The sequence below is a fragment of the Geospiza fortis genome, unplaced genomic scaffold (genome assembly GCF_000277835.1).
Source record: "Geospiza fortis unplaced genomic scaffold, GeoFor_1.0 scaffold12, whole genome shotgun sequence".
NCBI lineage: Eukaryota > Metazoa > Chordata > Aves > Passeriformes > Thraupidae > Geospiza > Geospiza fortis.
In genome coordinates, this window is record NW_005054323.1 from 2650576 (window position 1) to 2670325 (window position 19750).

At 36.3% G+C, this 19750-nt stretch overlaps 1 protein-coding gene across 1 annotated transcript in view; it reads left to right on the top strand.

The window, feature by feature from the left end:
- Positions 1-1889: 1889 nt before the first annotated feature.
- The window catches only part of LOC102041444 (guanine nucleotide-binding protein G(q) subunit alpha), a 70202-nt gene continuing 52341 nt past the window's right edge, over positions 1890-19750 (top strand). The window contains exon 1 of the mRNA XM_005420850.3: positions 1890-2069. Within this exon, the coding sequence (XP_005420907.1) occupies positions 1923-2069 (147 nt within the window). The 5' untranslated portion in view covers positions 1890-1922. The remainder of the gene's footprint in view (positions 2070-19750) is intronic.

The window sequence follows — 19750 nt, forward strand, 5'->3', positions numbered from 1 at the left end:
CATATCCTCTCAGAAGATTTTTTTCTTATGTAATTTCAGATTTTCTTTTCACCAGATGAAACAGGCCCACTCAAGGGTCCTATTCATGCTGTTACGCAGTGTTGTTTTTGTTTATTATGGTAAATGTTAAAATTCTTAGAATATATTGCCATGATGTATTTTTTAGCTCTTGTTCTGTAATGAATGGTTGAGGCTGTAGAAAGCACAAGTTGATACCAGTCAGTGTCTTGATGTCTAGGGACATGATCTAGCAGCCTTCATACCTAAATGGAGCCTACAAGAAAGCTGGAGAGGGACTTTTATGAGGGCATGTAGTGATTGGACAAGGAGAAATGGCTTTAAACTTAAAGAGGGTAGGTTTATATGAGATATTGGAAGAAATTCTTTACGTGTGAAGGTGGTAGGGCGCTGGCACAGCTTGCCCAGAGAACCTGTTGGTCCCCCATCCCTGGCAGTATTCAAGGCTAAGTTAGATGAGGTCTGAGCAAACTGGTCTTATGGAAGATGTCCCTGCTTATGGCAAGGGGGTCTTGTGATTAGATGATCTCTAAGGTCCTTTCTAACCCAAACCATTCTGATTCTGTAGTATGTAACATTATGTTTGATTTCCTGGGAATGTGTGTGTGAAAAACACCTGCATTAGAAGTTCATTATATGTGTGCAGGAAATGGGAGTGATGGTTTCAAAATTATGCTTGTGGTAAGGGTAGAAGATTTGAGAGGCTTAGATTTTGCAGTGTGTGCTATCTCCAAAATAGTTAAGGGTTACTCCTATAAACTCCACTGCTGTGAAACACGCTTTTTTGAGAAGATACCATAAACATTATCTAAGAGACCTATAAAGCTGCCTTTGTCCTGGACATGAGTATTAGGGCACAAGGCATGAAAGCTTTACAGAAATGATTAAAATAAAGCCCAGGCTGAAAGTCTGAAAACCACAGCACTGAGCAATGCATTTTGTTTTCTGCATAGCTGAGTAGCTGGGTGAACACAGGGCTTATGTAGCTGTGCAGGTTCAACTCCTCTTAAGCAAACACAGGGATAATGTAGACAAGCTCTTGTAGTCATAGATGAGCTTGTTGAATTGAAGAAAAGGAAAAATGTTGTGTGTTGTAATCTTTGTGAAGTTTCCAACAAAGAGATCTTAACTTTTAGTTGACAAATGGCCATATTTCATCAATAAACTACTTTTAGTACAAAGTATAAAAAGACATGAAAAAGATTTAGTGGAAGGAACGACTGCTTACTAATAAATATGAATAAAATTTTAATTAACAGTGATTTCATATGGTTCTGAGATTGAAGTTTGTTGGGCTCTGATTGTTCCAATACTAGCTTAAAAAAAAAAAAAAGCTGCAACCCAACCATCCCCCCTCAAACAAACAAATAAAAAACCAACCAAGCAAATACAACAAAACTGAAAACCGAAACAAACCAACACCCCTGAAAAGAAAAGCCAAAAAACCAAAACACATATATCTGTTGCTTGTAATACCAGATTACTGTAATGTCCTGAGAGTTAGCCTTGGAAGATTGTTTTTCTTCCTCTCTGAACTTTTGTGATGAAATGTCTCATGAAGTTAGAGTTTTGTACAGTTTCATCTTTAAGAACAAAATATTTTCAAATACGAAGTCATATATAATATGTATATTTTGGAGTGCCATTTTGCTCATTAGTTTAGTTGTTAAATCAAAGTGCAAATTTTAATTCAGTTCTTCAGTTGCTACTGATGTTGCTGTTTGACCTTGAACTGGTCCTTGTAGTTACCTTCCAGGTACCACTTGACACTGTTGAGCTCTGCAGTAAGCAAGCTGTCAGCATTGTGCAAAAAAAGTCGTGTTTGTGTCCACTGGGTAAAACATATCCTTCTTATTTGTCTTGCAGGCACAGGGGAGAGTGGCAAAAGCACATTTATCAAGCAGATGAGAATCATTCATGGATCAGGTTACTCTGATGAAGACAAAAGGGGCTTTACAAAACTGGTGTACCAGAATATATTTACTGCAATGCAGGCCATGATCAAGGCCATGGATACCCTCAAAATCCCATACAAGTGTGAAAATAACAAGGTGAGATTTTTGTTTATTTCTGTAGCTGAAGTTTTTCCTCTTTTTTATTTTCGGAAATGTACTGAAGGTCTCAAAAAAATGACACATCACAGAAGTGATACTGAAAGCTCTGAAGAAAAGGGCATTTCCTGTCCTGCATTTAGATCTCTGCCTTTTTGTCTACTTTTACAACACAAATATGCTTTTAAACAAGAGACCCCTCTTAAGATGCCTGGGGGGCATCGTCGCAGAACAGAGGTTTAATGGCAGGCTGCCATTTGACTTCAGTAACTCTTGTCCTTTGCTATGTGGCTGTGCTCTGGTTGGTGCACAGTTAAACCATTCTTGTGATGTACTGCTTAAGGATTGCTATTACATTACAAGTGGAAAAAATTCAAATTATTAGTCAAATAGGTGAAGATATCTGTTTGTGTGTGAATAGATAAAAATTTTCTACTCAAGACCTTAAAACAGTCAGTCTTCTGACATTGATGCTGTTACTGCAGTTTAAAAGGACGAAATACATTGAAAGTGTTTCTAAGGTTCATCTCTACCTTTTAACCTTTTTTAACAGTTTTAGCATTTAACAATTCTAACACTTTTAACATTATTTTTTAATAGTCAGATTTTAATAGTGTGGTAACTTCAATTGTTTGTCTCATTCTGTGACTAGGAATAAAATGCTTACTATCTACTTAAAATATATGGTAAGCCTCTGAATTACATGTGTATATCTCCCAATATCATGAAGTCACAGAATAGGTCAAATTGGAAGGGACCACTGTGCATAATCTGGTCCAACCTCTCCCTGCTCAAGCAGGCACTGTTTGATAACAGTTCCCTGAGAAATTGTTTGTATTTTTATTCTTGATTCATTATCAGTAACTTTGTCAAAGAGAGAATTTAAGATCTGTGACAAAGTGGATGGCTCACCTTTCTTTCCATCTTGTGAAAGAATATTTATTAATATATTGATATTTATCTAGTAGTCCTGAATAAAAGTAGTATTTTCTTTGATAAATTACTCAAAAGTTCTTTTATTCTATTTTTTTTTCATTAATAGAAAATATCAAAGAGCAGCAACATTTTCAATTAAAAAAGCATCCATTAACTGGGAAAGAGAAAATGAGATAAACTTGGGTTAATAATAGAATCTTTTGTGTCTAAACATATGAAGTTTAATTTTTAGAACTGAACTGCTGTATGTGTTTTATAACAGCTGACTTTTAAGTAGGAAAGATAAAGCTTATTAGCAGGCCGATGATGAGTTGTTTTTTCATTTGCATTTGCTGAAGTCATCACAGATGATAATCAATTTGTTGGTGATGTAATGTTGCAATAACAAGAGTCTTGCAGGAGGTGACTTGATGCAGTAGGAAGTCAGGAGGATCCCATCTGTCAGAATCAATATTGTTAACCTTCTTTAATGGTGGGTGGGGTTTTTCGCGCGCGTGAAGAAGATTGAAAAATTTGTATTTGGTGAGACTCCTGACTGTTAAATTTCATAGTCTAGCTGCCTGCTGGTGCTGTCTGTTTTCCCATCATCCTTTATAAATCACAATCAAATGTCTAATTAGTTTTAAAACTACATTTTCATTTTCATTTCAGTCTTTTGGCTCCATGTTTTTGCTGTGTGCAAAGTATGAAACATACTGGCCTGAAAAGTTAGTTGATTGTAAAGCACATTTTTTCTTCAAAATTGGTGTTGACTGTCACTTAGCCTTAATATCTGGAAATCCTAATGATAGATTAGGATTCTTTTTTCATTGTATTATATTACAGAGTATGTGTTCTGTAATTATTTTTTAGATGTGCTGACTTTTTCTAGTGTGTTTATATGGCTGAGTGAGTCAGGTAGGTTTGCCATAGCTGCATACATGTGGCCAGAGCTGTTCACTTTCTCTACATAAAAATTACTTTGCTCAAAGTAGGGGTCTCTGCTCAGCTACTTCACTAGCATTCCCATCAGTTTCTAATAGGGCTACTTGCAGACTGAAATAAAAGTCACCAGTTACCAGGCTCTCAAGGCAATTCCTGTACAAATTCCTTCAGGAATGTAGGAAAAAACCAAATGTGCTGCAGCATTGTGCCTAAATAGATGTGATTGTGGTCTACTACACTTCATCTTTGTATACAAGGTCACTTCACTTCAAAGCACTGAACACCAGTCAACAAATAAATCTACTCCTTCATTTTTTTACAGGCTGTTGAAAACAAACTCATTAGTCTAGCAATCTAGAAAACACAGGAAGGGCACTTCCTATTAATTTGAATCTCCTATCAGGAAATCCTATCTCTGGAGAGAATATCTCAAAGTTTGAGTAACAGAATATTTTTAGCACAGTAGCTGTTGTACACTGTAGTTTAGAAAATTGCAGGTCAAGTTTGTATTGATGTGGTTGGGCCTGAAGAAAAAATTACCCTTTTTTTGGGTCAAGTTCTTCATATTCTGCAATAGACTTTGGGGCTACAGTATAAATGGTTTTCTCTTACTGTACCAATTTTCATACCTTTAACTGTGATTTATTAAATTTGGAGTATTTTGAATCTCTGAATGCTGCTGGAATTTGAAGTGTCCTTAGCAGTCAGTTAAATAGGCAGCTGTTTTCTTTGTGTGGTGTACAGCATCACAACACGTTGGAGTATTTTAGTATAATCAACATAGCCATAGGTAAGTTCTAAATTTCACAGGTCAGTTCTTGTGAGATTGTATTTGTCGTCATAGTCACAAATATAACTAAAGAGGCAGAGAGTGAAATGCATTGTCCTATATTATAATAACCTAGACTGTTTTGAAAGGTTTATTATCAGAGTAAAGCCAATTGAGAAATATAATTGTGTTTAGAAGCTAATATCTCAGAACTGATGGCAGAGCATTATATCATGAAAGACATTCATTTTTATGTTTTTAAACTTCTGAATGTGAGCTCTGCTGAGGTTTAAGATAATGGGTGAGTGTGATCTCCTCTTCTAGGAATTTGTCTGTCATGGTAAATAGTTGCTTACAGACTTTTTTAGTTTCCTTTTGAGTAAATTTTACTGTGCTTCCATTAATTCTTTTTCAACTAGAAGTTATGAAGTTGTTGTATGGCTTTTGAATCTTAGAGTAAGAAGTATTTTATGAAATAAGGGAAAATGTTAGTTTTTAGAGAAATGTTTGGAAGCAATTCTGAAAATTTCCTGTCTTTTGCAAAATTTTGTTTGTACAAACTAACTCATGCAACCACAGGTGTTCAAATGTATATTAAAAAAAATACAGGCTTATGCTTTTTGCAGTTTGTATTTTTAGACAAATGAATCTACTATTATACTAAACACCAAATACCACGGTTGTCCTATACTTTTCCATTTTAATGCAACTTTCAAAAGACAAGTTGTTACTCTGTTCCGGCAGACAGTATCAGGAAGGCGTCACTCCATGGTGATTAACAGGCAGGAAACCTTACTTAAATCCCATTCCCATAATTTCCTGTAAGACTTCTTAAATATTCATAACACTAAATCTAATGTGAGTAACTGTAGTCTTCAAAAACAGACTGCAAGAAAGTTTTTCAAGAAGCTGGAAACATAAAAGCAAGTTTTGTGGTAGAAATTTGCTGTTAAGTTTCTAAGAGTCTTTTCTGATTAATTTTTGTCTGTATTTGTGCCTGTTTCCCTTGGGAAATGTTTTGCAGTCAAAATGAGCAGATATCGGAAATGCTTTCAAAGTTCAAAATCTTACTAGCATTATCTTGAAGTCCATAATTGTTTTGTTAGCTTGATTTTTTCCATGTCAGACAGATCCACTGGAGAAAGCTAATGGAATGGAATGAGATTGCATAAGTTTTTGTCTTGGGTAAACACTTGGGATTGTTAAGTGGTGAACTCCCATGGTGAAATTTGATGTTGAACAAACATAGTTTGGAGGAAAGGACTTACTGCAGACACCTCACCTGAAACAGGGTGTGAAGGACTGAATCTAGAGCAGTAGTGTGCAAACTGGGAGGAAAGTCTTTCAGTTTAGAGGGGGGGTTTATTTAATAAAAAGGCAAGAATTATGTTCTTGCGATAGTGACATAAAATGCTTAATGCTTTAGAACAGATATAATCAAATGACTCTTCAAGTAGATGGAGAAACCTGTGTGGTTCTTGTTTAGTATTTAACAATGTTCAGTGCTTTGTTAATATTTAGGTTCTCTGAGGTGTTTCTCCAAGCACTCAAAACCAATAAGTAAAATTACCCAATAAATAGCAAGTCTTGCAGAAGAGTTACATGCTTCTAAGACCAGGAGGCTCCATCGAAATTATTTTAGCAAGAAATAGATAGCTGCAGTCAGATAATGTGCAAGAGTGTATAGAAGATTTAAAATATCATGGTCATTGAACTACATGTATTCAGACAAAGGAACTGAAGACACCTTACTTTTTTCCCACTGGAAGCTGTAATATGAGGGAAAGACCATTTCCCTGATACGCGTGTTTCCTCCCATGGGGATATTGATCCATGAACTTTAGGGCTTCCAATAAAGCCACAAGCAGTTTCTTCCTGAGTGCTTCATAAAGAAGCTTTGTGAGGATTTCAGTGATCTTAAATAGATAGCAGCCTCTCCTCAGCTGCCTTTCTCATCTTTTTATCAGTCTTCTGTCAGTCATTTGGTCTTCTCATTCTTTGCCATTCTTTCTGGCACCTCCTCAGTCTTACATACATTTCACCTCAGCACACCTTTATGTACTTACCTGTGGCATACCATTTTGTCCTACTTTCTGCTGTTTTCCTTCTTTATATGTGAATAAAATTAAAACTAACAAGCAAAAAGCTTCCCATATATGTAGTAATTTATATTCTGTTCTCCTAGTCACTCATTTGCTTGCTCTCTATTTAGAACAGAGGGCACTTCCATTTATCTAATTGCTGAATTACTTGTTTCATCTTGTTATGTTCTGCTTAAGTGTTTCATACTTCATCCCAACAAGTTTCAAATACTTTATTTAAAATAAACATATAGATAAATGAGCACTCTGCCGTTCTCCAGGGAATGTTCACATGAGCATGTTCACTGACAATGAAGATGTGTAAGTTGCTTAGGGCAACTTTTATGTGTAATGGGAGTTTGGCATATGTTTTAAAGTAGTGAGATTGTGTAGTCTTGGAATGGTTCTGACTTTCTTCATGATTAGCAGCCATTATATAAAGATGGGTATTTAGACAATACCTATCATCAGTTTTATAAAAATAATGGATAACCATAATCATATATAAGTATATTCAATAACAAGATATTTAGAAGTCATAGTTTCCTAATTACTTAATTCATTTCTACAGGAGATAGGCTAAGCTTGTCTAGTACTTATCTCTAAATTAATTTCAGATTGAAGTATTTTTGTCATATTTTCCTCTGAAAATTTATAAGAATATTTCTTTCTCACAGTAACCTTTTTTTGGGGAATTCAGATCCTGTTGTGTTCTGGTTTTATTATGTAGAATGACTAAAAGTTATTTGTTTCTTCATTGTAATTCCTAGTAACACACAAGATGCTTGAAATAAGGTTTATTGCATTTAATTAATAGTTCTTCTGATTAAATGGACAATATTTTTCTCCAGATTTTGTCAGTCCCTTGTTCAGTGTGCTCTTCCTATATGGTAAAAAATACAGTGCAGGCAGGTTTTGTCTTATAATAAAATTCAGCCTTAGTTTGACAAGAGAGTAGTTAAAAAGTCCACAAAAAATCAAAACACAACCCACCCTTCCCTCCTTTCTCCCCCCAACCCCTTTTATTTTACTTCTGAAGTTTAATTGGTTTTGTGTTGTTGGATGTATTGCCTAGTAAAAGTATTCACATTGACCTCTACTTTTTCTGAAAGATTATTTTGCTCTTTTGTTCTCCCTGGTTAAATTAGGATTAAAGTCTGCACATGAAGAGGTGATTACATATTCACACTTCATCAATCCAATCACATGCCTACCTGTTTTTAGGCTATGGGCCCATGTAGCTCCACTCTTAGATTTTGTATTCACTTTGGGTGATTGCATTAAGGTGAGTAATGAGGCAAGAATCCAGGGTTTTGCTTCTGGAAGAGTAGCTTGGCAGAGGAAAATCAAAGCATGACATTAGTCATGTTACATTTTAATTTTTTCCTAACAGTTACATAACAGACAATCAATCACAAGGCTATGGTTGTGTGCTTCATCTTTGTCAAGAAAGTATAGAGCTCTTGACTATAGATTGTTCAATGTTTAGATTGCTATGGTGGACCTAAATTACTAGCTAGGTAAGAAAATAATTTATTATGAGCAAGTCACTTCTGTGAGCAGTTTCAAACATGACAGGAAAAGGTAAGTGTTGGTCTGTAGGGATGGGAATTACGAAGAGCGGCTTTCTAACATTTTTCTGTCTTGTCTCTCTTCATTAGTCCTGTCATACATATGAGTTCCTGAGACAAATGGTACTGTGGAAAAGCTGATACAATTAAAGTAGTAGTTAAAGTTGTTTCTGATGACTCAGCATTTTTCTTAATATGACCTTCTAGCCAGTGTTAACATTTGGCTTACTGTTTAGTTGTTAATCTCCTAAGCCAATTTGTAGATACAGTGTACTAATAGGTTTTACCCTCAGTCGTAAACACATGGAATTGAGTAAAACTGATTTTGGCACAGAATATTTTTGAAACACTTCTAATAGATATTTTGATTATTCCTTTGACCCTTTGCATTTTTTAAAGCTGCTTTTATTCAAAGTCTGATTGAAAAAGGATTTCTTTAAAGCTGAAATATAATCCTAGAACTTAATAGATTTGCATTAGTTATTTTTTTCTCTTTTTCTTTCTTTTACTTTCTCTGTCACACTTAAATACTACCTAGATTTTTGAAAAGGTGAAGGGGTTATGATGAAGAATTGAAAATTACGCCATTCAAAGCAGTGCAAAAACATATCAGATACTGTAAATTCTGCTGTAGCCAATAGTCTACAAATAAGAAAGGCACAGGAGAAAATTAAATGTAGTGGCATTTTTCAAAAATAGTTTACAGATATTTTAATTTAGCTGCACAGTAGGAATTTGGGGAATAAATTAACCTTAAAGCTTAGTCTTGGTTTTGAAAAAGATGGAGTTTTTCCAACCACTTGCCACTTTGTCAGGAGCTTTTAAAAACTCTTGCAGTACAACAAGTTAAGTGGCACTTCGATAATGAGCCATAGAGGAGCTGTTGGTATTGAACTGAGATGTCAGTAAAAGACATGCAAATATGTCTAGGACGTGTATCTACAGTATTGCATGTATGGACACATCTTCTCAGAGGTTGCAGAGGAGCTTGCACACTGAGATAACTGAAGCTTTCCTGAAGGAGAACATAGACCATGCAGGTGGTATTTAAAGTATGATCAGGAAGGTTCTAAGGGAGCTTCTGTGATGTTGAGGGGATATGTCTTTTTGCAGGCTTGTTAATTTTTAGAAGCTCTTTTCAGAATTTTTATAATGATATTGTGTATAGTTCACTTACTTCTTGAAAATCCTGTCCTATGAAAAATGTCTTAACGCCGGTCGGCGTTTTTCTAAGCTGAGTCGTGGAAGTTTTTAATTTCACCTGTGAGATATTCTAGTACTTCTGATAGGGAAAACAAATTGTGTGACATTATTATTAGACTCATTATGAAAGCCCCTGTTTTAAAAAAAAGTTCTTTTTCTGGGGCAGCTTTTATAAACAAAACCATACTAAACAGAGAGGAGCATGACAGTAAAGCCCTGTAGCTCATGTCCTTCTTGTGTGATAAACAATGACTTGCACTGGCTGCTGTTGCTATAGTGGTGTACTCTGTCACTGCATTGCAAAATGTTTTAAATAGCAGCTCCCTGCTGTAAAAAAACTACTCAAATTTTCCTCCTCTCTTTTCTTTCAGAAAAAAAGTGTACCTTTTCAAGAAGCATTTTTTTGAGGATTAATGATTGGTAGGAGCTATAGCTTGCTCACTCACTAGCTTTGTTGTTTCCTGATTCCAGTGGGGTGTGTAAGTTCTTCCTGGTATGTTTCTGCCTATCTGTCCCTTTTTGGACACTCGTCAGCTTTTGTGGTCTTCCTGTAGAGCTTCCTGTGCACTGCTGTTTGATAATACCATATGAATCAGCAATGTGGGTAGTGTTTTGCCTGTCTGACAAAGAAGGAACCTGCAACAGTAATGTTTTTAGTTTTTCTACTTTGAAGTCCGTACTATTTAGAGTTACTTTCTTAAGGCACTCTGGGATGGATTTCTGTGATCCAGCAGGTCTTTTTTGATGTATCATCTACTGGCTAGAATATGCTGTAGAAAACAACCTTTATGAATGCATACCAGGCAGGTATTGTAAATGTCTGGATGTACTGAAACAGACAGAATCCTTGCCAACATAAAATGCGATCAAATTCTGGCTTTGCTAGATTTTAATGCAATTTTTCATTGTGTCCTTCATTACTGGTCTAAACACAAGAATTAGATTTTACGAGTTCTTTCTCTTTGGAAAGGGATGAAAATTACATTTCTCATATGAAGTTACTACAATGAGAGGAAATTTAAATAAATACGCCTTGGGGAGAGGGATTGGTAGAGACATGGGCAAAGGGAGGAATATGGTTGATATGTAGGCTGAGTTGTCAGGATGCTGCTTTGTAAAGAAAGAGTTAGTCCCTGAAGAGAGTTTGTTTAGTAATGCTTTTCCAGTGTTCAAATGGTCTCATTAAGTCATTAATCTTTGAACATGTCACAATTATTTCTCAACAGGGTATCAAGTAAGGTATTTCCTTAGACAACTGTTTTTATTATTTTATATTTGGTAATTAGATCTGTCTTCTTGTGTTAAGGTTTGTGGGATTTTTTTTTCCTTTCACTTTGTGTAATCTCAGATTTTATGCAATTGTATTTGGCAGAAGAGTGTGAGGGAGGGTACTAAATGAGAGCTCTAACACTGCTGTGCCTTGTGCCTGTTTCCCATATTCCTTTTGAGCTTTTGGACTTCTTAGAATTCAGTGAGTTTCTCAGAACAGTCTTAGTTTTCTTTAGCAGCACGGTAATGGAAGTAATCACGTGAATCAGTATTCAACACAGTTGGAAAAATGGTTGATATGACTCTGAAACACAGGCTTCCTGATATAGTTGCATTTTCCAGCACCTGCTTTGCAGATACAGATTTATACCAGCTGCAGAGTTCCAGGGAATTTTACTACAGTTCTTGTTAAAAATAAGTATTCCCAAGTGGCTGAGGAATCAAACAAAAAACAATGCCATAATTTTGGGTCTGCAGTTGGCAGCATTGCACAAAAGACATAACATCCCTTCGGTACAGTACAAGAAAAGAAGAGACATAACTATCTCATCCTTACAATGAGCAGAAATGTAATGCATGCTTTCACTAGGAAGTAATTTTATAGTAGGAATTGGAGTTCATAGATATTTTGAAAGGCTGAGTAAAAATACTCTACTCTTAACTAGAACCCTACTGCATGCAAAATTCAGACTGTATTCATGCCCATCTCGTAATTATGCTTCACTACATCAACAGATGAGTCTAATGAAAGAAGCAATGATAAATCTCCGCTGTTACAGTGTGTTACAAGTGCCATCACTGTTACCATTTATAAATAAAATCAGTAAATGAGCTAAGTATTCTCCTCTGCACTTCATAAATTTTTTTTTCTTCAGCACAACCAATTATAGAATAAGGGAAAGACTCATATCCCTTAAAATACTTCTTCTGTTCTGTGGTAATCTTGCCATTCTGAGTGTTAGTCTCTACTATCTTTCGTCTTACAACATCTTGTTATATGGAGACCTGTACTCAGTAGAGGTCAGTGGTTATGCCTGAAGTACTAATAGCTAGACCTTAAAATGAAGACAGTGCTGGAAAAAGTGTTCAGAGCTGTCGTGAGGAGATTCTTCAAAGGCAGAGCTTTTCCTCCCTCCTTTCCAGTATTATTAACTGCGATTCTGTCCAGTGCCCTGACTCTCTGCCCTTCGCCCTGCTTGCAATAGCAGTCTTGCCCTGAGCAGTCCCAGGATGAACCCACATCCAGTTTGCAGCACAGATTCATAAATGGAGAGCAGCAGTAAGCATGCTTAGTATGTGCTGCCTTTGATCACCATGAACTATCAGTCTCTTTGAAGTTCTCTCACACATGTGGTGACCTGCAGTAAGCTGTAGGGATCCTTTCTTCAGTCCGTGTCACTTTCAGTGGCTTATATGGCCCTGAAAATGTCAGTCTTACCACAAGCAGCATAGCTAAGAGCCTAAATATGGATCTTGGATGGTATCCCACAGCATTTAAATTAACATTAATGTTAGTTAATTCAAAGATAGGAAACTTCAAGCAAACTAGTTTGAGTATGGTAATTGCCTATTTTTTCTTCCCTTTTCTGACTTCTGAATGAAACAAAACTGTTTCCTCCCTTTATGACATTATTTTACCAGAGTATTAGTCACTGCTAGTTTGGTGTTGCTTCACAACCTGGATCACTGCAGAAGTGAATGCTGGAATCATGTTTGTGGCTCAATGCCTTGGGCAACTGCACATGCATACAGAAGTACATGCTCTACAGTCTTGAGAGCTGGTTCAGAAAATGGACGGCAGTGGTTTTGGATACTTGTTCCTTATGGCCAACCTCAGGATCTGCGCACTAACCTCTGCTCCCCTGCAGTGTTCAGTATTCGTGTACAGAGATCCACTAGCTGCTGCTGAAAGTTAGGCCAGCATGGAGGATGCTCTAGCTTAACTTGGAGCAGTGCCTGAAGCTAAAAGCATCAACTGTCAGGAGGGTATAAAGATGATTTATCCCTATCTTATGCTTAAGTCTTTCTTTCGAATCTCTTCCCCCCCACCTCCCCCATTCTCTTAATTAAGTATTGCTTGGCTGATTTTCTAAGTTTGACCTCAGACCTCATGTGCAACTATAGAACATTCTAGAAAATGTCACTAAGTCCATACCAGATCTTTTTGGAGGTAATTTTTAATATATGTTTATACTGGTTGATACAATCACGCAGTTAATTGATGCAGGTAATGTCTTCCACTGATTAAAACAAGAAACCCCCTGAGCTAAACTAAGTGATCTACATGAAACTAAAGTAAGCAACTCGAGTTTTGCTATCAGTATTCATTTCTTGCCAACCTGATTTGTTTGTTGAAGATTTATTTGCATTTTAACTTATAGAGGCTGATACTATTCACATATCAGAAAAATCAAGATGGAAAGTATTTTTGCTGGTAAAAAAATGTGTGTGTTCATCTTTATTTTGAGATTGAAAGTGTGAACTGTTGCCTGTCAAGAAATTTTTCTCCCTTCGTTGGTTTCTGAATGTGAATTTCACACATTGTCAGGGATTTTGTTCTGCTTTTGAGTGTTCATTTTTTAGTGGTGGGAAAGTTACTTTTAAGAAGTGAAATTCTCTGTTGTGGATATGAAACCGCAGTGATTTGACTACCATTTAACATGTAAGTAAAGCAATTTATAAAGAAATCACCTTCAAATTTTTTCTTAATTTTGATATTGGCTGTGTAGCAAGCAGGAAAAAAGACAATCTAGTTTCAAGAAGCACAGTTTAAGATGAGCTCCAGTACATTTCTTTTAATGGGACAAAACTACTTCTGCCTCTTCGGGCACCAGTTTTTTAAAACAGTTAAAACCAAAATCTACTCCTTGTTAAAACATGTCTGGCACCATTTTGAAGCATTTTTTGGATGTGTTAGTAATTGTACTAGCATTGTCTAAACATAAAGAGGAGCTTTTGGTATCTAAGTTGCTAATTCTGCTTTCACTGACTCCCTTTTACTTACTTTTTTTTAGCATTAGTAAATCTGTCCTCTGCTGTAAGAAGTTCTAACAAAATTAATCCTAATTTTGAAAATTGCAGGATTGTGCATAGTCAGTTTCTTGTCAATAAATGCTAATGCTTTCTGTCACCACCCTGTTTTTTCCTTGCGTTACCACCTCTATCTTTTTAATCTAATACGCACTTGCTTTTTGACCTTTCCACTATCACTGTTTCAATTATATGAAAACAGAAGAATAGGTATTTGCAGCTGAGTAGAAGTTGGAAATAACAATTAGGAAGGCAAAGCTTATTTTCCTCCTATTCCAGCTCTTCTAGTGAAATGCTGTTAGCATAAGTGATTTCTGCCTAGTAGATGAACGGTAAAAACAGTTGAGATTTCTGAAAGATAATTCTCAATTACGTTGCCAGCCTCAGACTCCAGAGTCTGACTCAGCTAAATGTTTTCCTCCTCCCCCTCTGTCTTGTCAGTGTGAGTTCACTGTTGGTAGGGCATGTTAGTGCCCTACAGATAGTGCACTTGGACAATCACTGTCTGTAGTCCATAGGGAAGCTGATTTGGGTGTACTGACATTGGAGTGCACAAGGCAAGCTAACGAAGCCCCTTCCAGTACAAAAAAACCCAAAGAAACTCAGCTCAAGAAACACCAAGCTTTCATCTTTGATCTACAGTTACTTTCTTGTTATTTATTTGACCAGCACACCACTACCACTGCAGAGCAGCAGGCTGAACCAGTGCCATGTGTTTCGCATGCATTTAGCGGGAATGTTCCAGGGTAGTTTACCCGTGGAAACCTATTTACCTCTGATTGTACACAGATTGTCAGTAGGAGGAGTTATTCTAGGCAGTTAAACAGTATTTAGGCTTTTATTCCGGAGCCACAGTACCTGTATTTCAGATTACATAGAGATGGTAGAAAGCTTCCCTACAAACTTTCTTCAGCAAAGTAATGAAGATTGAAGATGTAGTTGAAATTATAACCAAAAATATGTTCTTTCCATTTATTTATTCTACAAGGCATTAATTCCCTCTTGATATCGAGTATTCTTCCAAGCATGTTTCACAAGTCTAGTGGAAGTATTCATGTAAAAACTTCTGGGAAAAAAGTATTCAAAGAAATCTTTGCATGTTTTAGTAAAAAATGCATTAGATCTGGCCCATAAGTATTTATCTTTTACAAGGGTACTTATAACTTGCTGTTAATTGTCATGAGTCCAGTGGTTGTCCTCTTAATCACGTTGATAAGTACTTGCTCAGATTAATACCAGGTTACTCATGAAACGCTTCATAAGCATGAGCAAAGGTTTCATAATTTGATAAGTATATTTGCAGTGTCAAAAGGCAAGTCTCTAGCTGACTGCCTTCCTCTCCCAAAGTATGGGACTTAACAGATTCCTTCTCAGGGGCTACTGCATCTTGTCTATGTTTGGTGTAAAGGCTAAGTTACAAAATGTGATATGCAGAGTCCTGCCAGCAGTAAAATCTCTGTTCAAGAAAATTGAAGATTTATTTCTATGCTTTGTATTTATTATATAAGACCCAGTTAAAATTCAGTTTTAGACTGTGCTTCAGTAGGTTTTGGTGAGCAGCATGAGCAGAGTTTTTGTAAGACACAGTTTTCCTTTTTTCTGAAGATTTTCTTTGTTAAGAGCCTGACAAACAAATGTTAATATTACTGAATACCTTATTGAAATGAAAAATATGGTGAAAACTTCCAGAGAAAGATTGCAGTAGTAAGTAACTGAAATGCAGTTACTATTGTTTTTGTTAGTGGAATATTCTGTGGGGTTTTTTTACTTGATAAATTTAATACTGTTTTTCCTTAGTCATATAAATCTATGGCATTGTCCTTGTGCTACCTTAGTCACTCTCTCTGCTTAGCTCTGCTATCTGTGGGGGTGGTGAAAAAAAATTACACCTCAAATCATACTGCCTGAACTAATTAATTTTAGACCTCTTCTGAAGATCTAACTGCTGAAATACTGTTTCCTTTTTAATTAAGAGGCTAAGAAAAAAACTAAAAGGAAGTGCTTACTAATGGGATGAAGATGTTTTCAGTCTGTATAGACAGCAACTCTTTATGGCAATCCTTCTCCAGAAATACATTGTACATTAGAGTTAGGAGCAACACTCAACTCCTTGGGTTTAGGTTTGGATGCTTGATGGCAAACAAACTAGGAATAGATGATATTACTTAATGCAGAGTTAGTTGTGTTACTGATGAGTCACTGTCTAGCTGTGTTCTTTTTAATCTGCTTTGTTCATTACTTTTCCCTCTCCTAACTGTGAAATGAATATTTATTGTAGACCTTGATTGAAGTAAATCTATAATGCTGAGCATATTTTTTCATTTCAGTATGTTGTTGTGTTTGAGGTTTTTTTCTGTTGTTGATCCTGAGGCAGTAGCTGAATAAATGGGAGGAATTTGCTGGTTATCTGGCAAAGTCACACATTTTTTGGTAGTTTATGTAAATACCATGTCATAGTCATTAATCTGTCAGTTGACTGTTTTCTTTGGAGACTTTTCACTCCTATTGCACTCACCAAGGAGACTAAACATAATGTACCAGAATTAAATAAAATTAAGATTATTTAAAACAAACAAACAAACAAACAAAAAACACACAAAAAAGAGAACAAAATACAACACCCCCACCCCCCCCAATTAACCAAACAAACACAAACACAAATCTACAATTTGCAATACTCTTTGTTTTAAAGTCTTGGTAACACGCAGTGAATATCTTCTGGGGAAGGGAAGGTAGTATTATCTTGGTTATTCTTATATGTCTTAAAGGTCCTAGACTGGAATTTCTGGAGCTCCCTTTTGCATTAAACTGATTAAAAGGTGCTGGCATTGTAACTCCTGCTCAAGGTAGAAAGAAGAAGAGCCTTTATTTATGAAAGCCTCTGTGTGTATATTTCCCTTGATAACTGTCTCAGCTGCATTTAAGGTTTACTTCCTCCTTAGGAGCTTGAGTCTAGAAGAGCAACAGTTCTGTGTTTTGTAACTTCCCTTAAGCCCTTGCAGCAAAACAAAATTGGCATAGTATTTTAATTGTGTCACTAATGCTGGAAAAAATAATGACGAGGCTGATCGTAAACTTGTTGAAGTTATGAACAACAGCACAAGCGATTTAGCTTTCTGGCCAGTAACTCAGGAGGATAGCACTGTTTTAATATGCATGTGAGTCATGCTTGTTATCTCTGTAAATACAAAAGGAGAAGGCAAGCAAAGTAGTAATACTTTACATAGAGTTTAAGTTATTAATGAAATAGGCTTGAAAACTGAAGCAAAGCCAGCATATCATGAGAGTTAGGAAAGTGGCTGATTGTTGTTATGAAGCAAGCAGGTTTCCACCTTGCTTCGTGAGCAGTTATATAAATTGTGAGGTACAGTGTCATTCAGAGGTTGGAGGCAGGGGGCCATTTCATTGTTCCTCTGATTGAATTACTTGTAGAACTTAAGTCAGTGCAGCTATGTCTGCCTAACATGTTGCTAGTGTCAACGAAACTGCTTTGCTTCTTGATACTTGCCCCTCTTTAAACACAGTAGGCAGGTGCTTTATCAGTTACCTCCTTAGTTCATAAACTCCATCTGCCTTTCTGTAGGCTCTGTATGTGCTGTGTTTAAGATTCAAATAAACCTTTAGACATCAGGTTCTTCTCATTTCAGTGAGAAGTGGGGAACCCTATAGAACCAGAAGCAGTGTTTTGAATTCAGGCTCTGGTATTTGTGATGCTGATGTGAGAGGCCCTAAAGAGGAGAACGTAGTGAGCTGTGTGAGCATCAGGTGTGACACAGCACCGAACAGCTTCACTGCTGCAGTTTTGTTTTTTACCTCTTAGCTTGACAACAGCATGAGTCATGGCAAACAGTTAAGCAGAGGTCAGAAAATGTTCCATACAGGTGACCAGGCAGTTGTTAGGCTATAGAAACATAGCTGTGTTTGTTACTATACAAATGAAATGGCTTGTCATGTAATCTCCTGCTAGGGTAATGTTTGTCTCAGTGGATCTGGAGAACTGTTCTGTCCTTCGATTATCTTGTTTTGCTAACCGATTAATAGCGCTCTGAGTTTTATGATGTTTGGCTTTATTATGCAGACATCATATGCATTTTTAAAAGAGAATGTTATACTGCAGTTCGTTCAGAAAAAGTTCCAAGCTATTTGAAAAACTGGTTTTAAGCTCTATGTCAATGATTATATATCTTCTGATAAACATTTTTGTGAGAATTTTTTTTCAGAGCTGCTTTAATTGTTTTGATTAAAGTAATTTTCATACAGGCTGGATAAAGCACGCCAACCCTAAATTATCTGTGCTAAAATAACTTTATGTTAACTCATTTCACTATTAAATAAAAAAATCTAACATCCTGGATGATGACCAGTTAAAAGCTTAGAGAATGCACCATAGGCTGTATAAGAAAGACAATAATAAAATAAGGTTAGAACCAGATTGATGTAAAAAACAATGTTGGCTACACAGGAAAATTTCTTACCAAAAGCTTTGTATGTCTAGGCGTCCATTATTTGTAGTAGTGCTTAGGAACTTACTAGTAAATATTCAGGAAATAAGAGGGGAAAAAACACATTAGTTGATGTTAATAAAAGCATGACATTTGGGAGAAAAGTTCCAAATACGTTATCTCCTGCACAATTCAGTAGCTGTGTGCACTGAACTCACTCCTTCAGTTCAGAGTCTTATGAAAATAAGTTCAGTGTGTTTGAAATGCTGCTTGAGAACAGAAAGAGAGAATGAAGGCTATAGTTGGAAATCTCATGGGAGTTTTTGGGCTTGTACTGTACAGTACTGTAGCTTTGTACACCCATGTCACTAGAAGTTGTCTCCCATGTCCTGTCCCCAGGACATGCTTTTGGAAGCTGGAGTGTGTATAGGTAGTATGGAATCTAAGACAAACTCTTAGGGGGCGGCACCTTGCAAGATCTTTGAGGGAAGTACTTGGAGCAATGGAAAATATGTAAAAGAATGGAAGGGAAGGAGTCGTGCAGGAGAAGAGTAGAGATTGCAAAAATGTGGTTATTAATTGTATAGCAACATATGATCCTGCCATTTATCACTGATAGTCTTCTCAAAATTATAGTAAAAAAGTTAATATGAGGTACAGAATGTAGTTCTCAGGTTTGGTTCAAAATTTCTTTATTTGATTTGTTTGATTCTGGTGTGACTTTTTGGTGGGGGGTTGGTTGATTGCTTTTTTGTTCCCTTTTTTGGTGTGTTTTTTGTGTTTTAGATTTTTTGGGGGGCGGGTGGGTGGGTTTGGGAGGGGAGGGTGTTTTCTTTGGGGTTTTGCCAGGGTCTCCTAGTTCTTCTGTGGGACTTTTAATGTTCTGCTTTCAACCTGACAAGGTGTTGCTATTGCATATTTCTCTTTTGCTGGTGGCAAAATTAATGTGTTTCCAGAGACTTCAAAGCAAGAATAGTTAGTCTGTACATAGTTTTGGAATCAAAACAATTCTTTTTTTTTTTTTGATGGTGGAAGATATACTTCTGCAGTAAGGAAGGATTCTGTTAAGAAAATAATTCTGCACCTGCTGCCAGAATAAGATAATTCCAAACTGTGTTGTAACAGGTTCCTCTGTCCTATTTCATGTGCTGAATTACCAAAACCAATCAATTACTTTAGATTTTCTTCCATACCTACAGCCCCCTTTTCCCCCCATCAAAACCAGTTTAGCTTAGTTTAGATTCAGTTTAGCCCTTCTGCCCTTCCATATGAGTGTTTTAATTTTAATTATTAATTTATACCTGGTCTTATTTTTCCACTGATGCTTCAGAAAATTAAATCTCACAGTTTATTTTAGGATTGTAAACCTTGCAGTTTTCCAGTGTTCAGAAGTTTTAGATCATACCTAATATGTTGTATAATATGATATATGCTTCTCTTTGTGGTATTATATTTA